The sequence below is a fragment of the Paroedura picta genome, chromosome 9 (assembly GCF_049243985.1).
Source record: "Paroedura picta isolate Pp20150507F chromosome 9, Ppicta_v3.0, whole genome shotgun sequence".
Lineage (NCBI taxonomy): Eukaryota > Metazoa > Chordata > Lepidosauria > Squamata > Gekkonidae > Paroedura > Paroedura picta.
This window is the reverse complement of record NC_135377.1, coordinates 44,513,954-44,540,282: the sequence shown is the minus strand read 5'-3', so window position 1 is coordinate 44,540,282 and position 26,329 is coordinate 44,513,954. Positions and strand designations below refer to the sequence as shown.

The following is a 26,329-nucleotide window of genomic DNA, read 5'->3' as shown; positions in this document are numbered from 1 at the left end:
ATAAATAGTACCCATGCACCTGTGTTTTTTGTTGTACTACCCACTGCCTGCATCTCACACAAGTATTCATGTGTTGCAGTAAAATACCTTTTTACCACAGAAATAGCCAGAAGAACATGACTGTGAGAATCAGCCCTATCAATATCAAGTCTTCTTCAGATGACATAGGCTTAACAAACAGAACAGAACGAACATGCTAGTCCTGCCCATCCAGCTTGGTATAGTGGTTAAGAGCGGCAGCCCTTAATCTGGGGAACTTGGTTTGATTCCCCATTCCTCCTCCACATGCAGCTAGTTGGATGACCTTGGGTCAGTCATAGTTCTCTGAGAGTTTTCTCAGCCTCACCTACCTCACAGGGTACTTGCTGTGGGGAGAGTAAGGATAGGTGATTGTAAGCTGCTTTGAGACCCCTTCTGGTAGAGAAAAGCGGCGTACAAAAACCACGTCTTCTCCTCCTCCTGCCCACACGTGTTTAAACATGATCATAGTGCCTACATGCATTTGCCACCCACAGTAGATATCACAACCTGGCAAGCAGCATTTCCACTCAGGGGGACAGAATTTATATATACACAGTTTGTACACTTGTAATCATTATTCTCATAGTCTACTGATGGCATATAGGTGGGGATGGGCCCAGCATACTCATTCTCTATGTGTGTTGATGTCACACAATGTATGTCATCTGAAGACAGTTTGACTATCTTAAACTTCCGGTTCCTTTTCTCCCTTTACTGTCAGCAGCCTGAAGGCTTTGCTTTAGAACTGATGAATGTTATACCTTTTGAGTAAATAGGTTAGAAACTTAAAGAGAGCTCTACAGATCTCCTGATTTGGCTGGGTGTTCTGCCACACATGGATGTCACTTGAGCTCAGTTTTCATGGGATGAATCAGGAAAATCAGAAGTCCTGGATGAGGCTCATGAGCTGCTTGACTACCGTTGCTGGGGAGATAGTTATTTGGAGGTGACTGTCAGCCAGCAAAATCTGACTTTGTTCCCTAGCCCTTCATCTGAAAGCCCTCCAAGTCTTACCTTGATATGTAGATAGTAATACCTACAAGGGTGCCCTTGGATGGCTGTATACATAATAATGAAGCTTGTCATAATGGTAATTTGAGCCTAGGTCATCTAAAATTTCATGTGTGATAACCTGGACCTTGAACTGCCTCCAGGAAGGCAACGGTGCAGATTTGTTTCAAGAAACAATCACTGTAGAAGATTTTCTGCAGATTCCTGATCTGGCAGTCTGTATCATATCCCCTTTTCTCCATTCTCAACCACAGTGTATGCAAGAATCTGATTCATAGATGGTTTCCAAATATAAATCACAAAAACATTACTTCTTTGTGATATAGGAGCCTATGTGTGTATTGATCTACCTAAACTGTACATAGCATTTGTCTATGTAGAATTCCCAAAGTATAAGCTGAAAGTGATTTCTAAAAACTGGCTTTATGGAAACCACAACTTTCCAAGCCAGACATTACATAGCGAACGGGGATAACAGTTTCCTGATGCAACCCCTGCATGTGGGCAGTTTGAGTGGAAGAATGCAGGGTCATCCGGTAAACCATTTTCTCTCTAGCCATTATTCCATTCACAGTCAACATTCCAAGCTGCTTTTCTCTGTTGAGTAAGGGACAGGGGTAATACCTAGTTTGGCACTCAGACTCACTGACAGAGCAAGAATCAGCAGGAAGTTCCAGGCATTCTGTCTAATGTTAGTCCACACACTGCCTATCAATGAATATGCCGAAGTAAGCCTCTGAATTCCATCTGCACACTGCTCCCTCGCACAAAATAGATTACTGCATGTCATCTTTCGTAATCTCCCTTCTCCCCACCCCCACAACATGTACTATAAATGGTTGACAGGTTGCACAATACTTTATTTACAATAATCTGTGATTAGACAAGAGAAGGGGAGAGATGGCATTTTCCTACGCACTCCTACAAAGTATCTCCTGCTTGTGCATGTGCAGGAAGACAATTCCCAGGAAAAAGAAGAAAGAACAAGAGATGCTAAACAATGCTGCACGAAGTTGCCGACTGTTCGGCTACAAGCCAGAAAATGAATCCAATTTTTCATTCTGTCATTATAAATATTTCAGTGCAAATGGTACTGATTTTCTGCAACTGTGGTTAAGCAGAGGGCCTCTGAGTGAATATTTTAAAAAGAATAAAACAAAACGAAAAGAGTGAAAAAGAAGTGGGGATCCAGGAAAAGAAATTATCATTAGCTATCAATTAATTTCTTCCCTTAAATGTGCAAGACTCTGGAAGAAATAGTACAATGATGTAGTGCATGACTCAAAAAAGATAGGGAGAAAAAAAACATTTACCCTGCTCTTCTTCTGACAGTTTCTCATAAAATATCTGCAGTCCATCTATCTTTTAGTACTCCGGGCTCCTCTGGAGAGCAGAAAATAGTAGTTTAAAGCTCACTTCAGTGCCAGTCTGCAGGAGATTGCTTTCCACTGGACCCCTGCTGATGGAGGCCTAGGGGAAGAGGCCCAGGAGTTATTCAATCAGCCCAAGACTCTGGGGCGGCTGGGGGTCCTTTGAGGGCTGATTATAAAGCTGCCCTCCTGTTGCCTGCCTCAGAACAGAACGAAATGAGCAGCCTCTTGCTGAGCACATTCTGCAAGGAGGAATTTCACCTGTCATGGAGTTTGTCAGAATTTCAGGATTTATCTTAGTGCAAAATTAATAAAATACCAAGTAGGACTTCAACCTGACTACTCAGCCATGTCATCTCAAAGTGATCTTTCACCTAGGAAAACCTGGACACTGAGCTGCTCCAGTCCATCTTGCCCTGCTTTTATTTTTATCCTGTGGAACTTTAGCACGATACTCTAGTAATCATGCCAGACCTTTTCAGATGGAACCACCCCCTCCAGTGTTGTTATGCAGCGCTATACTTGCAACAGCCCCATAGAGACCATGCATGAGCTACCCAGTCCTCATGTAAAGGACTGATGAAGGGGGCAATAATATGTAGTCGGTTCGATAAACCATGTTGGAAGGTCTCTCCTGAAAAATACTTGATAAATTTCATTCAGGGTCAGCAGAGCAGCAGAAAAAGAAGAAGAAAAAAAAGAAGGGGAAGCAATTATCCTGCATTTAAAAAAAATGACCTGTAGCAAAATGCTTCAGTGTTGCTGTAGCTCACAAGTAAGCACAACCCATTTTTTTCTTAGTCACCCCCACCTCCATATCAATAACTCAGAGGTGGCATGGACTTAGAGGGCATTTGGTATTCCATCTGCAGATCAATGGATGTTACAAGCCTTGTGGAAAAGGCATTGTGATTCTTGCACACCCACAGTTCTCACAGCTCTCCAACTCACAACAGCCTTGGTAGCTGAAGGAAGGACTATATATTCCCAGTAACTGCATTTTGGTTTATGAAGTGAAAATGGGGGTGGGGGGGGAACCACACATCTCCAATCATTTCCAAAATAAAAAAATGCCTTAAGGGAAACTGTTTTGATCTCGTGTAACAAATGAATTCCGCATCTGTTACGCTATAAAGTAATTGCATGGAAAAGCACACCAAATGCTCAGAGAAAGAGATTTCATAATAGTTGCACAAAATGTCAAAGTATCAGGAGGATGTGTGGCTACTGCTGTTTTAATGTTTGACCTTTTACCTTGCCTTTGTGCCTTCAAAACCTCCTTGGAATAAACCAAAAGCCTGATACATATTTTTAAAAAGGTCATTTCTGCAGTTCACAACACACTGAGCCTCTTATGACATCACATCTGTTAAAGTTATTCACTGCCATCTGAGGTCTAGATTTGATTTATGTTTTAAAGATGTGTTAACAACAAACTGCAACAACACATGCTGCGAAATCCATAAATAAATCTCATTGCATGGATACAAAGTATATATATTTCCATCTGATTTGTAGTTGCCATACCAAGGGCAGCATCGAGGGGTCATGATAATAGTGTGCCATCTCAAATCTCCATGGACCAATTCTGACCCTCCTATGCTGCAATCAGGGCTCTTGTCACATCGCAGTCCCCTTCAGACAGCCTCTTGCCCTATTAAAATCTTCATACTCGGCCTATTTTAGAATACGGATTCTGATTGCTTAATAATCTCTGGTCATGTGATTCCCGCACCTTGGGAAACATGGAGGCAATTAACCCTCTGCCTCTGAGTGGGTTGCCTCCACTTGGACAGGAGAGAATCCGAGAAACGAAAATAGTTGCAGATGAAGTGATGGGTGGCTAATACTACACAGTTAAAATCACAAGAATAACCTCCCTTCCCCCAAAAAAAGAAAAGAAGAAAAGAAGGAAGGAAGTGTGGAAGACAAAAAACTATTTTGTTCACCTTCTTATATGGACGATTTCATCAAAGAAGGCAAGCGAATGAGAGACTCCCTAAGTCAGGGAATGTCTAAAAGAAGCAGATACTCTTTGACACCCGTTGGTACAGTATTTTCTAAAAGAAGCCTGTAATAAATCTCTCTTCCATCTCTTTTCCATTTACACGACAATTTAACATTAATACACATCATCAAGCCACTTCTGCCAGGCAGAAGTAGTTTGACAGTTTTAACACCAAGAGATCTCACAGTAAAAAGAACCGGCGAAGGCACGCAAGTGAATGCACAGATGGTGGGAGGGGACGCAGGGTGCTCTCAGCAGGCTACAGTAGAGATGCATTAACTCCACAGAGGGATAAGGGCTTCCCACCAGTACAGTCATGAATTATAACTGAGCATGGGAGTGAGTTCTTACTGCCTGTCTCACTGCAAATATACTGTTCCATTTTCCTGCACAATCACCTTTCACCTTGACAAACTCAAAGCAAAGCAAAAAGCACTGCTAATATTTAATAGGACGAGCATTTCTTTCTATGGTGTGGTATATATCCAGAGAGAGCAAGAGACAGAGAGAGACTAACAGTCTGATATGCAACTACCACACAATTGCTGGTGCATTTTGTGGGATTAATCTTTCAATTGGAATCCTAAGGTAGAGATCCACCTGTGCACCCGTCCCCTTTAAAGGTTTACTTTAAAGAGAACACAATTAGTCACTTGGCCTTGAGTCCTGGTTTGTACTTGCACAGCCAACAGCACAAGCGCTCCCAATGAACTGCCCGGAAACATCGACAATTGTGCATCTTGCTTGCACTGGTGAATTCTATAGCACAAATGGTTCCAAATGAACAGAATTATGCTCAGCTCAAGAAATATTCAGTGCACACTGCACTAGATCCAAGCCTTTCAGGTGCTGTACATCAAAGCCTTGTATATTGATTTAATTACATTTATCCTGATGCTATAACTCTTTGTCTTCACATGATATTTTTGCTTTAAAAAACAAAGAAACCAAATATTCCTTAGAGGAAGTCAGCTCGGTGTACTGGTTACAGTATTGGACTAGAATCAGGGAGATTCAAGCTTGAATCTCTACTCTGCTATGGAAAGCTGTTGGGTGACTTTGGCTCACTCATACACTCTCAACTGAACTGACCTCTCATGGTTGCTGTGAGGCTGAAACAGAGGAGAAGAGAACAATGTAAGCCTCTTGGGGTCCCTACTGGGGTGAAAGGGATGGGAATGAACCAAGTAAATTAATAAATAAGTAGAAATAAATGCAGCTTAGGAAAATGTTTCTCAGTTGTGTGAGAGAGTCATCGAAAAGTCTCTATTCGTAAAACTAATCCTGAAATTCAAGTTTTCTTATTGAGATCAGCCTTATCTGCCCATCTAACCACAATTTTCCTCAGACAGGGGACAGTAGTTTGAGAAAATATGCCACATTGTGGGGGTGGGAGATGAAAATCACTGATCTAATGTGGTGGGTTACTGAGATGGAGAGAATTACTGTCCAAAACATCAAGAAGTAACAGACATGAGTGGTCTTTGCAAGCAATGTGAAAACCTATATTTGCAGACCAGTTATCTCACTTCACTGGTGTCAGCAGCTCATACCACAGCCATGGCAGCTAGTCAGTCAGGAATAGCATGCTTGCATGATGTTGATTGGTGCCCCTCCCCCAGCCATTGCAGGCATCTCCTGCCACTCACCCATGGGAATTCCCCTTCTAGCTTCACTAGCATACCACTCGGCTGGTTTTTAGGTTATCTTAGGCAGGAGACACAGGCCAATATGGAAAGTCTGCTGAAGCGCCTCAGTGTGGAAAGTATGCTGAGGTGCCGTTCTGAGTGGGAGTGGGGAGTCTCTAAAGTTTAAGACAGCTCAGAAACCACAGGAAAGCAGGGCAGCAATTCCCTGAATCCAATAACTTGACCAGCAGGAAGAATATGACTTTGATACACGTGTTTCTCTAGCACAGGCATCTTTAGAAGAAAGAGGAAGAGGAGGAGGAGGAGGAGGAGTTGGTTCTTATATGCTGCTTTTCTCTACCCGAAGGAGGCTCAAAGCGGCTTACAGTCGCCTTCCCTTTCCTCTCCCCACAACAGACACCCTGTGAGGCAGGTGCAGCTGAGAGAGCCCTGATATTACTGCTCAGTCAGAACAGCTTTATTAGTGCTGTGGCGAGCCCAAGGTCACGCAGCTGGCTGCATGTGGGGGAGTGCAGAATCGAACTCAGCATGCCAGATTAGAAGTCCTCACACTCCTAACCACTACACCAAACTGTCTTTAAAAGAAAACACAAGAACATGAACATAACTTTTCTAAAGACATGTGAGGGAAATAGCCTTCTTCAGAGGTTTACTGTCCCTTTGTGCAGAGATTCTGTCACATAGTCTGGAACCTCCTACAAAAAGCAGGAGCTTCACCAGATGGAGGACCATAGGCCTACAGGAGCTTGGGACAGAAGTTTCAGTATAATGCAGCCCTCTCAGGGCCAATGGATGCAATTCTCTCTGTGCATTCAGTAAATGCATGGACAAATTTCTGAAGCGACCTTTGTGTCAAGATGAAAGCTAGAGAGAACAGTGCTGATCTTGTGACAATGGCATATACGTGAACTCCATTCTCTTTGGATTTCCTTCTTGATTCTCAAACTATCACTTGTGTGTGTTCCAAGCGGCTGCATTTTGGCCAGGAACTACCAAAGAAACCAATCAAGTGCACCACACACAGGCATAAAAAATAGCTAGAAAATTAACGCTCTCAATAAAACAGTTTGAGAATCTAGATCAGCCAACCTCTCTACTTTATACAGTTTCTGGGACATGCTATTTCATGTAATTCTAGTTCACAGTGTTCAAAAAATGATTTTATTTACATTAAAAAAAGAAGATTCTGTGCCTCCCATCCCAAGGGAGAGCCATCCTCTGCCAAATTGCCTTGCCCTCAGCTAAGTCATCAATGGAGAAGATTTGTTGTTGTAGGCAGTTTAAGAATTTTACCACTTTTAAAGGGGGCGTTTATCCTGCCTTTCACTTTCGTTTAAAGCTTCAGTGTTCCTGTTCTAAATGACAGCACCGCAAGCACTGCTTTTAAGCGCGATTCATCTTGCCTACCACATCTCAGGTTTTTATACAGAGCACCACTCTCTCTCCAACACCGGAGTCTTACTCCTTCATAGCTGCAGGGCAGAGACTGTTACTAGCTGTAGACTTGCTGCCAAATATCACAATAAAGGATACAAATGTGAGTTTCTCTTAAAATACAGGTTCAGCTCTGGAAATATCTTGCTTTAGCAAACTCTGTCAATAGTGTACAATACATCTTTCCTCCAGATGTACAGCAGCTGAACTGTGAAAGCCACATCTGAAGCAGGACAATGAACTGGGGTGGTATGGGATTATTCCTTTACTTTGAGGTTGTGGAATGATGGTCAAGACTCTCATTTTTTTCCTCTCCTCTTGTTTGCCTCCTGTTATCTATTTGTCCACTTAATAAATCTTTAAAATGCACAAAAGAACCAAAAAGGGCTGCCTAGACAGTACAAGAATATTATGGATACTACTTAATTCTCCTTTAAGGAACAAAAGTGGGACTTTGTCAGAATTCTACAAAGACTATCTAGGGCTCTATTGTGCCTCCGCTTAATGCCTCGAGTGCACATGTCCAGGGAGCTGAGGTTAATCCTAGCTACTGGAAGGAAGGGATTGCTGGGACGTCTGCTGGCAGTAATTCAAGATGCTCTTTGCTGCTCGATTCATGTGAACCACCATCCCCTGCCGTAACTTTCTGGACAAGACTCCTGTGTTGTCTAAGCCTTCCTTCAACAATCACTGCAGATCTGCCCAACTCACTGGGCCATCACCATGCGTTGATTTAATGTTCTCCCAAGAGTTCTATTGTTCTACAATACTGTTTGTTATTATCACTGTATTATTATTATTATAAACTGAGTTATCTGTATAATTCCTGTTTTATGTAAACCACCCTGAGCCTTCAGGGAGGGTGGTATATAAATATAATCATAAAATATATCCTTATCCATTGTTGTTCCTCTATATATTTAGAGTACAACGATATAGGCTAGATATCAGGAAAAAAATTTTCACAGTCAGAGTAATTCAGCAGTTGCTTTTTTCCTATAATGTCTAAATCTTTTCCAGCATTCTCAGATAATGATATGTATACAAAGATCAAAGAAAGAATGAAAAATATCAGTGAAACCTATTAAAAAATCTCCCTTCACCCAATGTCATAAAAGTGAAACCAGCTTTCAAAACCAGGAGAAAAACCAATGGGAAACTGTCACCATGCAGTGTTTTCTTCCTACCTTTGAACCCAGGAGATATGGTTCACAGTGAAATCCTAAGGACAGTTACACTTTTCTAAGCTCTTTGAGGCAAAGGATTTAGAAAGCATAACTCTGTTCAGGATTACACTGTCAATATGTATATCTCAACTATGAAGCTCCGATTTTATTTTCCTACAGCATGCCTGGGCCAATCACAAAAATGAGCAGTTGTGCTAACAGTGGAAGTAAGTTTCAGCCTACTGATTGTCTTTAATGGAAAAATACCAGTGTTTCAAGGTTGTCTTCTCCCTGCCATAACAAACTACAAGGTCAGTAGAGCCAGGATCTGTGGGAGAGGAGAGAGGTACCTCAAGGCAAGACAGTCAATTCAGAAAACACAGCCAAAATGCTGCAAATATACAAATCTCCAAGTTTGATGTATTGTTCCTGTTACATTCTATGTGAACTGCCCTGAGCCTTAGGGGAGGGCAGTATACAAATACAATAAATAAACAAACATAAACTGAGAATGTAATGCACCTAAACTCGTGTTCTTTTGGTATGTATATTGTCCTGCTTCTGAAGCTGAAGGCTGAATTCAGAAGATTTTTATGTATTCCAATTTAATTAGTCTTGAATAAATACCACACCCTAAGTCACCATTTTCAAAATCATTCAATTAAGATTAGTTTCCTGTAATCACCCTTCTGTTCATAGTATCTGGATGCTTAAAGAATTACAAAAAGGCTAGATTTATTACACTTTTAGGACGTACTTAGAGAAGCATTTCATTCCTATGTTAATCAGCATCTTTCATCCCAGATTAAATAAATTAAAGAGTATTTTCACCACTATCCGTTTAATACTCTTTAAAAGAGTGGGAAAAGCCCATCAGTTCAATCACTCTAATTGCATGAACAAAAGTATTACTTAGCATTTGTTAAGAGGTAACTAATCTGCATTATAGGTATGTTGCTGAGCAGGGAAAGATAGATGCCTATGCAGTAAAAGGAACCAATCTGTTGGTACTGAATAGATTGAATTCTTTTCTAATTTTGCCCCTATGGTGCAGAGGTAACTTATTCTAACAAGCTATTCCATAAATATAGTCAGGAATTTTACCAACATGCTTGCAAAAATTGATATTTCACAATAAATGCTGCTGTTTTCTAATGGAAATCTTCCCACTGTAAACAGCATACCCGTGTGTAAATATATTCATTCTGATATCACAGCAAACTGGAATTTGATAAAAAGGTTTGCAAACCAAAAGGGCTTCAATCATACTCCATATGCACGATAAGGCAAAGGGGAAAGGATAGATGGACCCCGTGAGCTCCACAAACAAGTTGCGTTCATGCTCATCAGAGCGAACCAGAAATTTGCCATCAGAGAGAACCTGAATGTGACCTAAATGAAATTACAGTAATATGCAACTCATTTTTTTAAGGCAGCTTTCTTCACATGTAATATGGAATGAGAATAAACCTAAAAATTCCAGTTTGGGACATAACCTGAACCAAACTCAGAACAAAACTGAGCCAGAATTCTCCAGAATGAAACAAGTCACTCTGGACCACCTTTCTCCTGCAGAAAGGAGTGGGGATGGGCAGAATTCATTATGAAGAGTTGCTAACCTTTTACCCAAGCCATTTCACTTCCTGTGAGTGAAACATACATATTTAATGGCTGGAAGCCATTTAAATCTAACAGCTGGTGGGCAGACCTACTAGGCTATTCACTTTAAATGAATGGCAGCCATTTCAGCCCAACAGTGGGGTGGGTGCACACATCTGTTGTTAGACTGAAATGGCTTGAGGTCTTCACGAGTCCATTTAGCTTCCCACAACTGGGAAGCGGGTGGGGGATGCAAAATGGATGGTTTAAATGGTTCACAGGATTTGCCGAGACTTTTGCATTATTTTAAGTCTGAAAATAGTCATGTTGGCACTTGAGAAGGGGCAGGAGGAGTGTGTCTAGTCCCACTGTGCTGTGGGGCAGCAATTTTATAAGGCCCAAGTTCAGTTCTAAAATGGATATGGTGTCAGAAAAAATATTTGGTATAAGAATAAGAATACGTGATCCCCCCTGATATACTTCTCATATGGGAAACAAGAGATTGGATTCAACCAGCTTTATGAGTTGTGAAAAAGGAAGGTCAGGTCACTTTGGAATATCAAAAAGGGTATTCTAGGGATTATGGGACCTACATGGACAAAAGAAATTTGGGATGGGTATTGCAGTAAGGAGGGGAGCTCATTTAGATGATAAGAAACAACTGGCTGTGTCCAACATAATATAAAAGACAAGGAAGTACTCTTGCAAGACACCATAACAGCCATGAAGCTTGATTTTTGAAGACAGAAGACCATGTGCATATTTGCATTGTGACAATTCTAGACCTGGTGAGTCTCATAAGCCAGTTTAAAAATTATATTGCAGGAAAGACATTTTCAAGCTTCTTAAATAGCAGCTGCCCTCTCTCAGTCTTTAACTACTTTTGTGGAAAGAATACAGCAACCTACCCTGGACTACATAGTTAATAAACAAAGGTTTGGGATTCCAGTCACTTATTACCATGGAACATGCCATTTTTACTTTGAACTGCAAATGCTTCTGAATAAGCCTTAAATATTAGGGATGAACATGAATGGGCTTACAAGCCAAAAACTGGCACAAACTTGGGCCTGCTTGGAGAGTCTGAGACAATATTTGGGGAAAACGCCTTCCTTGAACATTTACTGGGCTTTTGTTGGGCTCATTTCAGCTGTTTGTGGCCATTTAAATCTAACAGCTGAGTGGCACGGGTATGCAGCTGATCTGTTTGGTTTAAATGGCTGTGAGCTATTTCACGGGTTGGTTTCACTTCCCCTTAATTTCACCCAGGGGAAAGTGAAATGGAATGATGAAATGGCTTCCAGCCTAACAATTGAAATGGCTTCCACCAGCTATTTCAGCCTAACAACTGACCCACCCCATTGTTAGGCTGAAATAGCTGCAAGTCAAAGTGCAGGGGAAACAAAACTGACTAGTGAAATGGCTGCCACCCATGTAAACTTTACAGGTGATAGGCAGACCCCCCAGTAATTATTAGACAAATAATTTTATTAATTATTGAAGAAAAAAATCTCTACATGTCAGTTAATGCAAGTGGTTCTATGGAAAAACGCACAAGCTGAAGGAGTAATCTTTCTTGTGCCCATAAGCATCTCAGTGTTTATCGTCAAACTGCCCTGAGCCTCAGGGGAGGGTGGTATAGACATATAATAAACAAACAACTCTCTGAGGGTTAGGAGAGCCTCACAAACAAAATGTATCACAGGACAGGATTTTGCAGTATCCCAGTGAGATCAGGTAAAATCTCTGATTTAGGGAGATAGCAACACATTCACATTATCCCCCTATCACAGATGATACAGGGTGCAGCGTAACATGTAGGCCCTTCATAGAGCACAAGCTGCTGACGTTTGCATTTCTAAGGTTCAGAATGCCTCTTATGGCTTGCCTTCAATATGACCAGTTCATTTCAATCTAGGACTTGAGCTAGGAAAAAAAAACATACACTATTTCCTGTCCCCCCTTTCCCCCCATTCCAGTGGGTGGGCAGTTAGGGATGTCCCAATGTTTGTCTCTTGAGGCCCTTCCTTGCATACCCAGATAATTGCTGATCGCCACTGTGGGGTGGTAGGTAAATTTCCTCCAGGCCAGTCTGGATTATGGAGATTTTATGTGTGTGTGTGTGGACCATTTGGGCATGAAATTGGGGTCATTGTGGGTGGGCAGGTAGTTGTAAGTTCCTGCTTTATGCAGGGGGTAGGATTAGATGACCCTGACGGTACTTCCAACTCTATGATTCTATTATTCTTTTTCCACTGATGCAAGTTGAACAGGATGAAGGAAGCAATTTTATGTCAATTCTACTTTGTAGTTGTAACACCTTGTCCAGAGGTACATTTTGTTTGTGAAGCTCTCCTGGGCTCCAGAGACTCTCCTTAGAGAGGTGTTGTAGGAAAAGTGGCAGGTTGCTTGGGAAAAGAAAAGGCAGGGGAAGATCAACTCCTTCCAAGAGCTTTTCCATTCACCACAAGCCAAATCTCCTTTACTTCCATCAAAAATACCAAAATATTATCTACTCCTATTTTACAGTAAATGTTTAATAGAGAGGCATTGCACTTTAGTGATTAGAGTGTCATATTAAAATTTATTTATCGATTCAGAGAATTTTTCTTCTGTCCTTCTTCAAAGAAATTCTGTGGCATTTATAGTTCTCTCCTTCTTCCTTGATCTAGGATACCCCTATATCAGATCCCCATGAAGTTCACTGACAGTGAAATCCTAAGCACAGTTATAACTTTCTAAGTCCATTGAAGCCACTGACCACCTATCACAAATTAAAAACAAAGTAAAACATTTATTGGTTCAATAACCAATATCAAATTTTAGTCCAAAGAGAAGTGTAGCGTAAGTTGCGATAGAATGGTACAATAGTACAACACCCCGTATTTAACTGTATTCTCTCATATAATCTTTCCATATCAAAAGACAGAAATCAAAGAAATAAAATATATACACCAACAATTGCAGCTTGACTTTCTGTACACAACATCGAGAGATACCAACAGAAGATAAAATTGTTGGTAATTGTGTATCTTGGACCTTGGGCTTATTTTTATAGAGTGATATTTAATATGTAAAATGTTGTTAGTATTATATAGAATGAAATTCAATGAAATAATTAAAAATCTAGATCTTTACAGGAAAAAATGAAAATCATATATGTGATTACAAGAGATAAGACATAGACAATGGATTTAATCCTTTTATACGATTATTGGTACAATGAGGATGTGACTGTGACAATTCAGGCTTAGTCGATTTTACAAGGGGCAATAAATATTCATGGACTAATGAACCACCTATCCACTGGGAGTGATTATATTTGAATAGGCCAATCAAAGAAGGTTGGGTTCACATACTCCAGACCAGGAAGTTTCTTTTTCAGAAAAGAATTACCTTATGAAAGACTAATATGACTATAAAATCCTTTAGCCCTCAGGGGAACAAAAGGAACAGCAGAAGGAACTCAGAATTTTTTCCTCTTAGGCATTAAAACTTTCTTTTGATACAAAAACTAAAAAAAAAAAAAAAGCTGGAGGAAAAGCTATTCAGAATATTTTGTGATTCTCGTCCTCCCACGATTTCTGTTGCAACTCCTTTGTATCAAAATAAAAGCGAAGTTAATTGTTTGGAGAGTCGGTCAAGAATATGGGGGCTTTTTGTTATGTACAGATGTTTTCAGGCATCCCTGAGGGGCAATATCACAATTACTCTTCAACTGTCCTTGGCAATCTCACCTCTATGTAAACAGGTGCTTAAGAAAAAAATCTCACTTGAAATACAGCTCCTCATTCCTAATATAGTCTTTAAAACCCTATAAATTAAGAGGTTTTGCCCTAATGAATAAAGCAATAAAGCACAAAGCCATCATAACAATCACGCATATAGCAACACATTCACATTATCCCCCTATCACAGATGATACAGGGTGCAGCGTAACATGTAGGCCCTTCATAGTGCACAGGCTGCTGACGTTTGCATTTCTAAGGTTCAGAATGCCTCATATGGCTTGCCTTCAATATGACCAGTTCATTTCAATCTAGGACTTGAGCTAGGAAAAAAAACATACACTATTTCCTGTCCCCCCTTTCCCCCCCATTCCAGTTCTTCCACCCTCCAGGACCCTTTTCTTCAGCAGGCCTCAGTGCAGGTCTCAAAATACAGAGAGGAGGGTTTTAAAAGCATCCTGGGTCCTCTTTCTCAACCATCCTCATCTCCCTGGGTAGCATGGGGGATGGTTGGCACTTCCTCCCTGACCTATACTCAGCCCACCTAATAAATTACTTTCTCGGGGCAGGCCGACCCCCTCTGTGCTGGGTCAGGATCATGCAGATGAGAGTATTTCTCTAATGGCCATCCTCCCTGGGCTTTCCTCCCCTCATCTCACCTTCTGCTAACTGCTCAAAGCCTCATTGGCCCTGAGGATAGAGAGGCCTGTTAGGCTGTCTACTTGGATGGCCCAGCCACTCCTGGGTTGAGTGAGGTAAAGTCTCAGTGCTGTGGTTGCTAGTGCAGTCATTCAGCCTAATTAGGGCTGAGCTGCATGACCCTGTTTGAAGCTGTAGGAGGGCCAGCGTTGGCCAGCTCCAGCTTCTGTTGCCAACGTGGAGGTTCCAGGGCAGTCCTGACTCCTGAGGGACCCAGTATTAGTCATCCCGTCATATCAGCCAGACACTATGAGTATGGGGCTGCCACCCTGGACACTCCCCCTAAAAATCAGCATATTTTAGTACCAACTCAAATCTATGCTTTCTTCTCACTTTCTGATCTTACAGTGACTACAAGTGTTCAGGACACTTCAAAAATTAAGGTATTATAAATGAAAACATTGGCCTAAAGATGAACAATGTTAATCAGATTTTAAAAATAGATTAAAAAAAAGAAGAACAAAATATTCATTATTTGATACACAATCACAGTCGATTTTCTAGCCTGACAATCAGCGCTCGTTCTATTTTCAACAATCCTGAAATATAGAATGATTAAATGTAATTGCATACTTTATTTTAAAAACTTTTTAGATTTCTTTGTGAAGGAATCTTAAAAAATTTAAACTGCTTTGTTGGATTGAAAGGATTTCTCCATCAATCTATTTACGAAGAATCAGAGAGGCAGTATTGAAGATGGTAGCATCAACTTAGTGTCTGCCATAATTTCTTTCTTACAGCTTTGATTGGAGCTACTCATAGCATCTATCTAGAAATTAAACACAGGCAACCTCTGCCCTAAGGAGTGGGAAGCTCAATAGTTTGAGTAATAGTATCATCAGAGTAGATCAAGTTTTAACCACATAATTCCAACCATGTAACCTTTTGATTAACCCAGAACAGTCCCAGGTTGAATGTGGCCCTTAAAATGCGTGGGCAGATTATTCCATGAGAGATCTATCAGAACGGCCTGCTGGCGTGTATTATGTTGCTTGCCACCAAGAATGTGATATCCCCATCTAGAGTGTCATTAAATCTCTCTACAGGCATTGTAGAGTAAAAAGGCACTTCTATGTTTCCTTAATTCTACTCTTCTTGTCTTATTGGAAGGACAGTAAAATGCCCCATGATGTGCTTCAGAATCCTGTTACTACAGATGAATAAAAGTGTTGTTTAGTCTGAATACATCTGGTTGCACCATTTTTAGGACCAAACATGCCTGCTGGACGTCTTCAAAACTGCAGCACCAAAGGTTAGTTGGGATATTATTGTAAAATCATTGTAAGAGTTGAAAGAAGCCCTATCTGGAGCATCCTACTCAATCCTAAAACACAATATCCTCCTGTGCTTCCAAAAAGCATCAACCCCAACAGCTTTGTCTGGCCTTTCTTTGAATAGTTCTAAAGTGTAAGATTACATAGCCTTGGTAAGCAGCTTGTTCCATTGCTATTCTGCTCCTGTGTTTCCTAACTATTTTTTATTTTAAAGCCAGCTTTGCTTGTTTTATCCTTAGTTGAAAGGATGGACAACTGGCATTCCTCTTATATTTTCTAGTATCTTATTCAACACTTGAAAACTGTCATCTTCCCTCAAATGTTTTAAAATCTAAACCGATCGTGCCCAGATCATTCACAGTATTGCTTTACAAAATATTCTTTCTTTCCATGCCTACATCTGTAAAGCTGAGTTCCCAGTCTCTTCTTTCTCTTGGGAAGCTGGGATGATCAATTAGCTAATGGCTGCAAAGTACAACACAGGTTGCACAAAAATTGGAATGTAACAACTCAGTGAAAATGAATCAGACAATAATCTTTGAGGGGGACTTTTTGCACCTGTCACAGCAAATATCAGGCTACAGTTAAATCTCAGTTGGAAAGGTATCGAAGTTGTCTTTCACCTTCCTTCTCTCTCTCTCTCAGCCACCACCTATATCCACATACAATTCAGCCTTTAATCCCCTCCCCTCTGAAGACTTCTACAAAGAGTCAGTTAACCTTGGAGAAAGTCCAGCCTTGCATTGGTCATAGACAAAGAGGGAAAAGACACTGAAAATACCAGCCAAAGACTGAGAGCACATGAAATGACAAAGGGCAAGATAAAACTGAAACCGGGGAAATACAAGGAAAAACAAACAAATCCCTCCCTCACACACACAAACAACATAACCATGCTACCACCAAAATAGGATCTAAGGAGGATTAGATCTACAAATATCACTTCTATTAGCTTTTAATAGGGTACGCAATGTTGGACCGCTACAGCTTGAATATCCTTCAGATAAGCACATGAACCATTTATAAATGCATAACTTAAAATCTGTTGTTAGTTGATTCCATTAATCATACAAAAAGGTTTTGCAGCATTACGTAAGTGTATGCTTTTGTGAAGTATAAAATGACTCAATATTTTAGCTATGTAATTTTCTTAATTTTCAACAGGTGTAACAAAAAGTATTTTCAGTAAATCCTTAGCTGCTAAATTCTAGCAATTCAGAGACCTCTTCAAATATATTCTTTGAGCTTCACGTAAGGAGCTTTAGACTTACTTCTTTTCTGATTCTCTCTAGAGAACAACAATGTCCCAATGAAAGCAAAATGTGAATTTACAAAAGAACGCTAGGGGCTTAAAAATACTACTTTTAACAAAAGACAAAGCTTTCTGCAAGGTTCAAGAAGAAGAACACCTGCTAAGACCCATGATTAAGATTTCTGCAAGGAATACTCAATCTCTAGCCACCATTATCTGAAGGCAGAATTAGATGTTTTAGTGCTCATGGTACACAGTCCTTTTGCAGCTGAACTTAGGCCATTTAAAAGGCAGGCTCATGGTATGGCAAAAGGAGAGAAACCTGTCTCCTTTGTGTCGTTTCAAGCAGCAAGAAGAGGCTGTTTCGACACTTGAGAAAGGGCAGGGGAAGGGTTCCTACTGGTTCTCCCCTGACATATTTCCTATTTAGGAAACAATGGATTGGTATGGGGATTGCAGTAAGGGAATTATGTAAGGTTGTAAGAAACAGCTCCATAGGTCCAATACACTATAAAATACAAGGAAGTAGTCCTGCAAGGCACCATAACAGCTACGAACCTTGCCTTTTGAAGACAGGAGACCACGAGAACATTTACAGTTTGACAACTCTACAGCCAGTGACTCTCAAAAGCTAGTTTAAAAATTACATTTTAGAAAAGAGCATTCTCATGCTTCCCAAACAGTTGCTGTCCTCCCACAGTTTTTAGCTACTTGGTGTAGTGGTTAAGAGTGGTGACCTCTAATCTGGAGAGCTGGGTTTGATTCTCAAGCCCTCCCCATGCAGCCAGTTGGGCGACCTTGGGCCAGTCACAGGGAAGGCGACTGTAAGCCACTTTGAGAATCCTACAGGTAGTAAAAAACAGGGTACAAAAAGCCAGCTCTTCTCTACTTTTGTCAGAGGAATACAGCAACCAACACTGGACTACATGGTTAATATAGTCCAGAGGGATTCTAGCCACTTATTACCAAGGACCAAACCATTTTCAGTTTCGACTGTGAATGCTTCTGAATAATAATTAAATATTAGGTATGGACATGAACTAGTTCATGAGTCATAATTTGGCATGGACTTGGGACTGTTCAGAGACCCCTGACCATTTATTGAATTTTTATCGGGTTTGGTTCAGTGTTTGTGGCCAGTTAAACCTAGCAGCTGGGCGGTGTACCTGCTATAAGCCATTTCACTGGTGGGTTTCACTTCCAGCCATTTCAGCCTAATAGCTGCCCCCTTGTTAAGTTAAAAACACCTTCAAGCTCTTAAACTTGTTGGTTTGTTCCCGCTATTTTAGAAGTGGGGAAAACCAAAATGGATGATTTAAATGGCTGTCAGCCATTCAACACTTTCCAGGCGATCCCCATCCTTTCACAGCAAGGAGAAAGGGGGAACCAAACTTACTGGACAGGCTCAGTTCACGTTGAGGGCATTTTGTCAGTTTAGAAGTCATCCTGAACCAGATTTTGTAGGTTGGTGCCCATCCCTATTCTTTAGTTACACATTCAGACCACTGTCCTGTTGCAGAAATGGCTGGTTCTAGATTCAGATTATTATTATGGTTAAATACAGAAGCCATTAATTCCAGAACAGTCCCAGTTATTAAAAAAACACAATAAAAACAAAACAGAACTTTCTTTGAGAAAGTAACTGGCTCATTTTAGCAAGTTATAATATGGTTGGTGGGATTTTGTGCCACCCTTTTTTCCTTGGCATGTTAGAAACCACAGCTCTGCCACACCCTTGTCCTTCCCCCATGTAGGAATCAGGGGATCCTCTAAGACCTAGTCTGCAGCCCAAAGACAGGTACTTCTTAGGCAGCAGCACCCTATATTCAAACAGTCACAATGAGCATGATACCTGGAGTTCTGTTTGGAAGAAGAACTTCTGTGGGCACTGTGTGCAATCATAGATCTTGTCTTCTTGGCCATGAGCTGAGAAAATATGTTGCTGCAGCTTGTTGGCTTGAACAAATACTGGAACATCAAAAAGAAAAAAAGTGAACTTTGTTTTTCATCATTTCAATCTTATATGTGGGGAGACATTTTGTGAACAGTTCCTCATTAACTCAGAGCAATTGCAAAGGCTACAATTATCCATGAACCCTATAATTTTTGATTATACTGTTGCTATAATAGGCATCAGCCATGATTGCTCAGTTCCACATTCAACTCCTAATTTTCTTTTCTTTGCAAAAAAAATTGTGCTGTAGGTCTGGTAAAAGTAAAATATAATTTAAATCTAAAACATTTAGAAATGTCCCTTCTCTCATCCACCCCACAATTAATTTAGTTCTGAATCTAAGAAACAATAGATACCAAAACCCTATTTTTTCACATTTGCCTAAAAGTTAATTCTAACTAACAATTCTGTATTTAAATGTGTTAATGTTAAAAATTATATCCCACAGCTACACTGGGGCAATGTCTATAAATGTGAAACAGAACTGCAGGTAAATTCTCTTTGGATACTTTAAGATCAACTCTGCCTACACACTGAATGCAAGGGTTTCAATAATATAAACATGTTCAATTTTAATGACTACAAAACAAGGCCCTAAGACTGTGTAACAGTTTACCTAGGAGACATACTATTAATAATTAAATTGTATATGCCAGAGGCAGTGTTTGGGTTGGCAGCACTGACTTCTGATGGATGCCTGGTGCACTGTGACCTAAAAAAAGTTTGCATCTACAATATTAATCTGTATAGGCAAGGAAAGGATTTATTAAAGATGCTGGCATTTAACTTTGACTCTATTCCTAATCATTAAAATAATTCTAATTGAATGCCAACAACAACAAAAAAATTAGAATACCGTTCTTGTGAGTCATACATTTTAATCACATTTCTCATTACCTTAAAAAAGGATTGGATTCCATTTTTCATATAAAACTTATAATAGTGATTTTCTGTTTTTGTTAATATTCTACACACTGAAATAATTTAATAGCGCATTACTCATAAAACATTATTGTTTATGATTAATGTGCTGTGTCTATTTACCCCAACAGCAAAAGATTTTTAAAAAGGGCAGGGAGAGGGAAGTAGTTTTTTTAATACAGATTGGAATAGAAGTTATGTCTGTACTTCATAACAATTTTTTAAGGCCACTGGCTTTGAAAGGATTCTTTCAATCCAGTTACTTATTTATTGTGAGAGCCATCACCAAGACTGTTTCTCAGGTACTACTTGGCACATTGTACTTAAAAAACTAAAAGCAAACTCAAATGTAATCCTTAGACTAAAAGTCCTATAAGGGGGAACACAGGGGGCCGGGGGGGGGGGAGGTGGCATGGTGTAGGGTGGGAAAGAGAATCCTGGTTCAGGAAGTTCAAAGACCAAAATACAGAGAAATGCTTGACTGAAAGAATTATTGAACACAGATGCCTGACAGGCAAACTGTTGAAAGCAAAACGATCCACAGCTTCAGACATTATTACAACAAGCCATGCAGTGAAGAGTAACCAAATGTTATAATGCAGGGAAAACATATTTAACTGATATACAGGAAGGTAATAATGAGAAGCAGCAATGCTAACCAACAAGTGAAAAACGTAGCATTCATTTCCTTTTGTACGGTTTGTCTGCATTTCACAGGTGTCAAACAACAAGTAATAATATGAAGGAGATGAAGGGTCATGTTGTCTTATCAATGCATATCAATGGAGGACCCCAGAACTGCTTCCCATCGATAAAAGCCACCAATTTTCTTATTTTAAAGAGAGAAAAAAACGCAATCCTGAATTCCAGAAGGAAACCTTTAACTTTTTTTTACAATTACTAATTTTATTCTCTACACCACATACTTTTAAATCTTTTATGTTTAATTTTTATATCATGGTCTGTGACCATATAAATGAATGAATGGATGAATGAATCCCAAATTTACATGTGATGATTGAGGATATAATCTGTATGCAGCCCTTCAATTGTTTAATTTTCACTGAAGGTTACAAGTTATTTTTTATGCAATGTTTCTCAAATTTGGGGCTGGTTGGGAAGCACTTTTGTTCCTCTGACTGGTAGGAAGCCAATCAACTGTCAACCACCTGGGCTTCTCACAGCTGTGAGTGGCAGCTGAAAGGGAGAAGTGGATGCAACGTTTGTCCTGGTGCACCTCTGGTTGTCATATGATGCAGGATAAGAATGCAGCAGACAGTGGTGGTGAGCTAATCTGGAGTGGAATGGGGCATAATATGTGTGTGTGTGTCAGAAAGGATGGGGAAAACAATAAAGAAGCCAGGCAAATACGCTCAATAACATGTCTTAGGCAAGTTCACAGATGCAGGGTTGTCATTTGGTAAAAGAAAAATCAAGTGATTGAACAGCCCACAATGGGCTTTACACATCACTTCAGTTCACCACAGACATGATGTTGCAATTGGAGAAAGGTGTATGTGTGACTGCTGTCAACCTGCTTTCAACTTACAGCGACCCTATGAATTAATGACCTTCAAAGTATCCTATCGTTAACAGCCCTGCTTAGGTCTTGCAAACTGACAACAATAGCTTCCTTTATTGAATCAACCCACCTCATATTGGGTCTCCCTCTTTTCCTGCTGCCTTCAGCTTTTCCTTTTGTCTTTTTCACTAAATCTGGAGTTCTCATAGGCCCATTATGCACGGGGGGAATAACGCACATTCGGGGTGGAATGGCAGCGACTAAAATCACTGATAACGCACAGTGCCGGCTGCAACTGGACGCAGATTCAGTGCATGCCTCCGAGAAAGCCGCGTTAACAAAACGCAGAAGAAAGCGCAGCTTCCGGGTGACCGGGGCGCAAACAGAAGCGGCGCTGGGGACGTCGCATGCATAATCGGTTACTCTGGGTTTTGCCACCGTTGCGTCCCATCCCGTGCATAAGCGGTTTGCTTTGCTTCTTTCCCCTCCGCGTTTTCCATGTGACCCGAAATCGCCGTTTCGGCGGCCGTGCATAATAGGCCATAATGTGACTAAAGTATGATAACCTCAATTTAGTCGTTTTAGCTTTTAGAGAAAGTTCAAGCTTGATTTGATGTATTTCTCTGTCTTTTAGAATGAACATAGTAGCCATAAAAGTCTCCTCCAAATTTGTCACCAGTACAGGACTCTATGGATGCCATTCTTCCCCTTGTTCTTCCAGCTGTTGTCTATGATCCTCCCAAAATTTCTACTGAGGGTTGGGACACTCATGTGCCAAAGAGCACTGTGAAAAGGGAAGTGTGTGAAAATCGGCCCCAACAGTAGGGAAAACTAAGTTTGAAATTCGCTTCACAAGTGGAAGGTGGGGATTTTCCCTTTTACTTGCTACAGTTCCCATGCTACAGTGCATTTAATTTATAAATGTTTGTGGCCCTCAGCAGAAGTTTTTTGGCTGTTACAGGGGGCAGCTTGGGAAAAGGGAAGGCTAGAATTGCCTGCCTTCATGAACACCTTGCACTGATTTATATGATCCAACTCATTGAGTGTTGAATAGTCAGCATATATACACCCTATTTTAAAACAGCCACATCAACTGCCAGTTTGTTTCTGAATTCAAATCAAGGTGCTTAAAGCCATTCAGGGTCTAGGATCCACATATCTGAAGGACCATCCGTTCCCATATGTCTCTATTAAGGTCTGCTAGTTGCTACTATAAGTAGTCCTTTTACTTCAGGATGTCTCCATCTACCAGTTTCCAGTTCTTTTCACATTCTGTAACATACCTCCTAGAGAGGACATAGAGCCGCTGCCCTTAGAATGTTTAAGAAGGTGCTTAAAGTCACTTTATTTGCTTTTAATGGGGTTTTAGCTGAAGGAGATTAATTGGATTTTATTATGTTTGCAAGTTCTTTGTTGGCTACGCCTAGGGACATTGTGGGGGCTGAGACTATGGAGGCATGATGGCATGGACACTGTGGCATTATTTCTGGGTAAGCACCCAGATCTTATATGGCAACCATGATGCTCTAGGGATTTCTCTAGTGTCTATGGTTAAAAACTACAGAGATTTGGAGAAGTTCCGAGAACAATGAAGATGCTGTACCCCTGCCTCCATTTTTCTCCTGGTATTCCACTGAGTGAGCATGAGGGATGAGAGCATAGACACAGGAGGCGTTTTATTGTATTTATATATGTTTTTAATTTGGAATTATAAATTGCCGTGAGCTACAAGGGAAAGGTGGGCATACATATTTAATAAATGAATCCTGAGTTTCAACAATTATTGGTATATGAGGAGCTACTGGCTGAAAAAACAAAGAATTCTGGGTAGGTATTACGTATTATGGGGTATGAGGAAGTGCAGGTAACTGAGACACAACTACCACAAGGTGGAGAGAATACTTATTGTAGAACATACTACCCTCCACCTTTAACTGCTACAATCCTGCAGGTTTTAATCTTTACAATAAAATGTATCCTCATTCCAGTTTTTAATAAAAGGTACTTCAGATTCTTTCCAGAACACCTCTGCCATCAAAACATGTTGCAAAAATGTCCCTTGTTGGTGCTAATAGGGCATGTTAAACCAGCAGTACAATGAGAATAAAAGAAAATTATAGAGCATACTTCGGAGAACAGAAAGTGTACTAGGACTTAATTTCCCCCCTCTCCTATGTGTTTCCCTTTAATTTAGAGGTATAGCACAGCTCTTAATCTTTGTAAGTATTTTTATGAGTAGCAAATTTACATATAAAAATTAAAATCACTATTGACACAATAAAAGACATTACTTGAGAGGTATGTTTGGGATTCTGTTCAGGTAGATAGTTGCTTGATTGCTCAGCACATTTGACTTTTTAAATAATTCTGAATCAATAACCCTAATAAGCACAAATCTAATAATTGTAAACAAGTTGACCTGAAGTCAACACATTATAAATGATATCATTGGAGAATGTGCATGAATACATGAGGGCCAACTGACCCCATCAAAATACTCACCTGTAAAACACACTGGACATTTGAAGGTCCCCCCCATTCCTTCAAAGCTGTGTTCTATCAAATGGCACTGAAGCTTGGCTGGAGAATCAAATGTCTGATTGCAGAGCTTGCACTCATGATTTAGTCCTTCATCTGGTGGAAAAATTGAGGATATTTGTTATGCTTGATAGTGCCCCATCAAAGTACTCAGAGCCATTTACAAAGCACTGGATTAAATACAACTGAGATGCTCTCCACGTGATGAACGGATTTTCATCCAGTATTAGTAAGCATACCCTCTCTGTGTGTTAAGTGCTGTGACCCCATGAGTTAATGACCTCCAAAACGTCCTATCATTAATAGCCTTGCTCAGGGCTGTGACCTTTTTTTTCTTTTCTTTTGGAAGCATTTCTTCTACCACCTACAAATCTGTAGCTGTTAGAAGATTCCACTTCCAATAAGAATTAAGAGTCTCTGTTATAAGTAAAAGGGCATCAGATTTTTTGTCAATTAAAACTAGTACATCTATCTCAATGCTCTCTAGCCAGATATGGAAGATTCTATTCCATGGTCTGTGGCAGATTAATAGTAAACAGATATACTGCTGTGTCCCTTGCTGCAGCAGCTGTTAACTTATTCTACCTACAGGAGAGTTGAAAAATACTGCAAGTTTCTTCAGGCCCCACTAAAGTTATGGGGACAAGGAAGAGTGACTGAATACCCTTTAGTTAGGGAGAACAGGATTTGACTCTGTGCTGTAAAATGCATTTCCTTTTCTAGATTTCCTTTCCTATCTCAGACTTCCTTCTGCATCCTCCCATTCTCATTTGCAGCTGTCAAGGCCTCAAAATCTTTTTTTAAATGTTGTGAAGCTGTATAGGTCCTTGCTATTTGGGTTGGCTTTTTGTAGCTGGAATATAAAAGCACAGCAATGGCTGACAGAGTTTGCGACTGTCTGAATTCTGTGAGGTATTGTTCATTTTTACATACAGTATTTTATTGCTTAAGTTTGCATGCTATCATGAACCTTTGTTTCCAGATAACAAAGCCTGGATATCTTAAAAAACTTGAACTCCTTCCTTCCCACTAATAAATACCCTGCTACAGGGTCCAAGGCCTTTTAATTTTTCAGCTACAGACATTTTGAATTACCATGATGTTAAACCTAAAATCTTCCTACTTCTCAGCTGCAGGGTCTTTGTGCCCTTCCCCCTCCCATCCAGGTCTAGCATTAGGTTTTCTTCCCAACTGTGTTGCCAGCTTCTTTCTTTCCACCATGGGAACAATGATAGGTTGTCCTACTTAGAAACAGTTGCTAGGTAAGATGCAGCTCCCAGCTCTGTTGTACAGGGTTCAATTCCCTCAGCATATCTTAGAAAAGGTCCTTCTGTATGTCACCAGTATGTTATACAAACAGTTTGATCTTACAGGTAAATACACTATTCGATTAATAAAAAAAACACACAACAAACCTGACTGCACCTGGTGCCCCACTCTAGTGTGTCTCAAGTGAAAAGGATTTTTAAAAGCACTCCTCCCTTCCCAAAGCATCAAAGTATCAGACTGTTCTGCCACTTGATTATAATGACAAAGAAGGCAAGGAATGGTAGCTAAGGCTGACATGAAACAACCAGAAGTGATGGAGATAACAAAGTGAATGAAAGCATGCCCTGCATTTGCAGCAATCTGTCTGTCATCACCTGGGCTCTCTCCTAAACTACAAGCTACTAAAACTATAGAAGTAATTGGATCTGTTTCATTTGGATCTGTCATGTTTTGGTGTGCTGTTTTCTGGACTCTAAATTATCCTCAGGGAATAAAATAAAAAACACATTATTGCATTATTGCCTCAGCCCCCTGACCCCTAGCAAGATAACCTGAGAACACATGTTCCATCAGATGAGAAACCGCCCTCCTGTGAAAACAGGACCATGTCTGGTGAGACTAGATGCAAAAACCTTAGTCCATCTTCTGAATAAGATCTACTTAATGGGCTCCATCCAGCTTCAGGGAGCACAACTTCTAGGCAGTGTGTGGACTTCAGCCCCTAGTTATACTTTTCTCATACTGGAAGAAAGAGGTGTCACTCTCATGATGCACACTTGAAGAAAATCATGGAACTGGTCACATCGGTTCACTCTTCTAGTCCCTGATGTTCTAAAAGGAGGCGGTCTAGCTCAATGGAATGCATGCATAAACAAATCCAGGAAACACAACAGAACACAAAAAATTAAGAATTA

General features: G+C 40.3%; 1 protein-coding gene across 11 annotated transcripts in view; it reads right to left on the bottom strand.

Moving 5' to 3' along the window:
- ZNF521 (zinc finger protein 521) overlaps positions 1 to 26,329 on the bottom strand; it is a 336,017-nt gene that overhangs the window by 23,031 nt on the left and 286,657 nt on the right. For all 11 annotated transcript variants that reach the window (XM_077352569.1, XM_077352571.1, XM_077352572.1 and 8 more), the window contains 2 exons: positions 24,111 to 24,242; positions 19,064 to 19,179 (listed from right to left, as the gene is read on the bottom strand). In XM_077352569.1, coding sequence (XP_077208684.1) covers positions 19,064 to 19,179; positions 24,111 to 24,242 — 248 coding nt within the window. The remainder of the gene's footprint in view (positions 1 to 19,063; positions 19,180 to 24,110; positions 24,243 to 26,329) is intronic.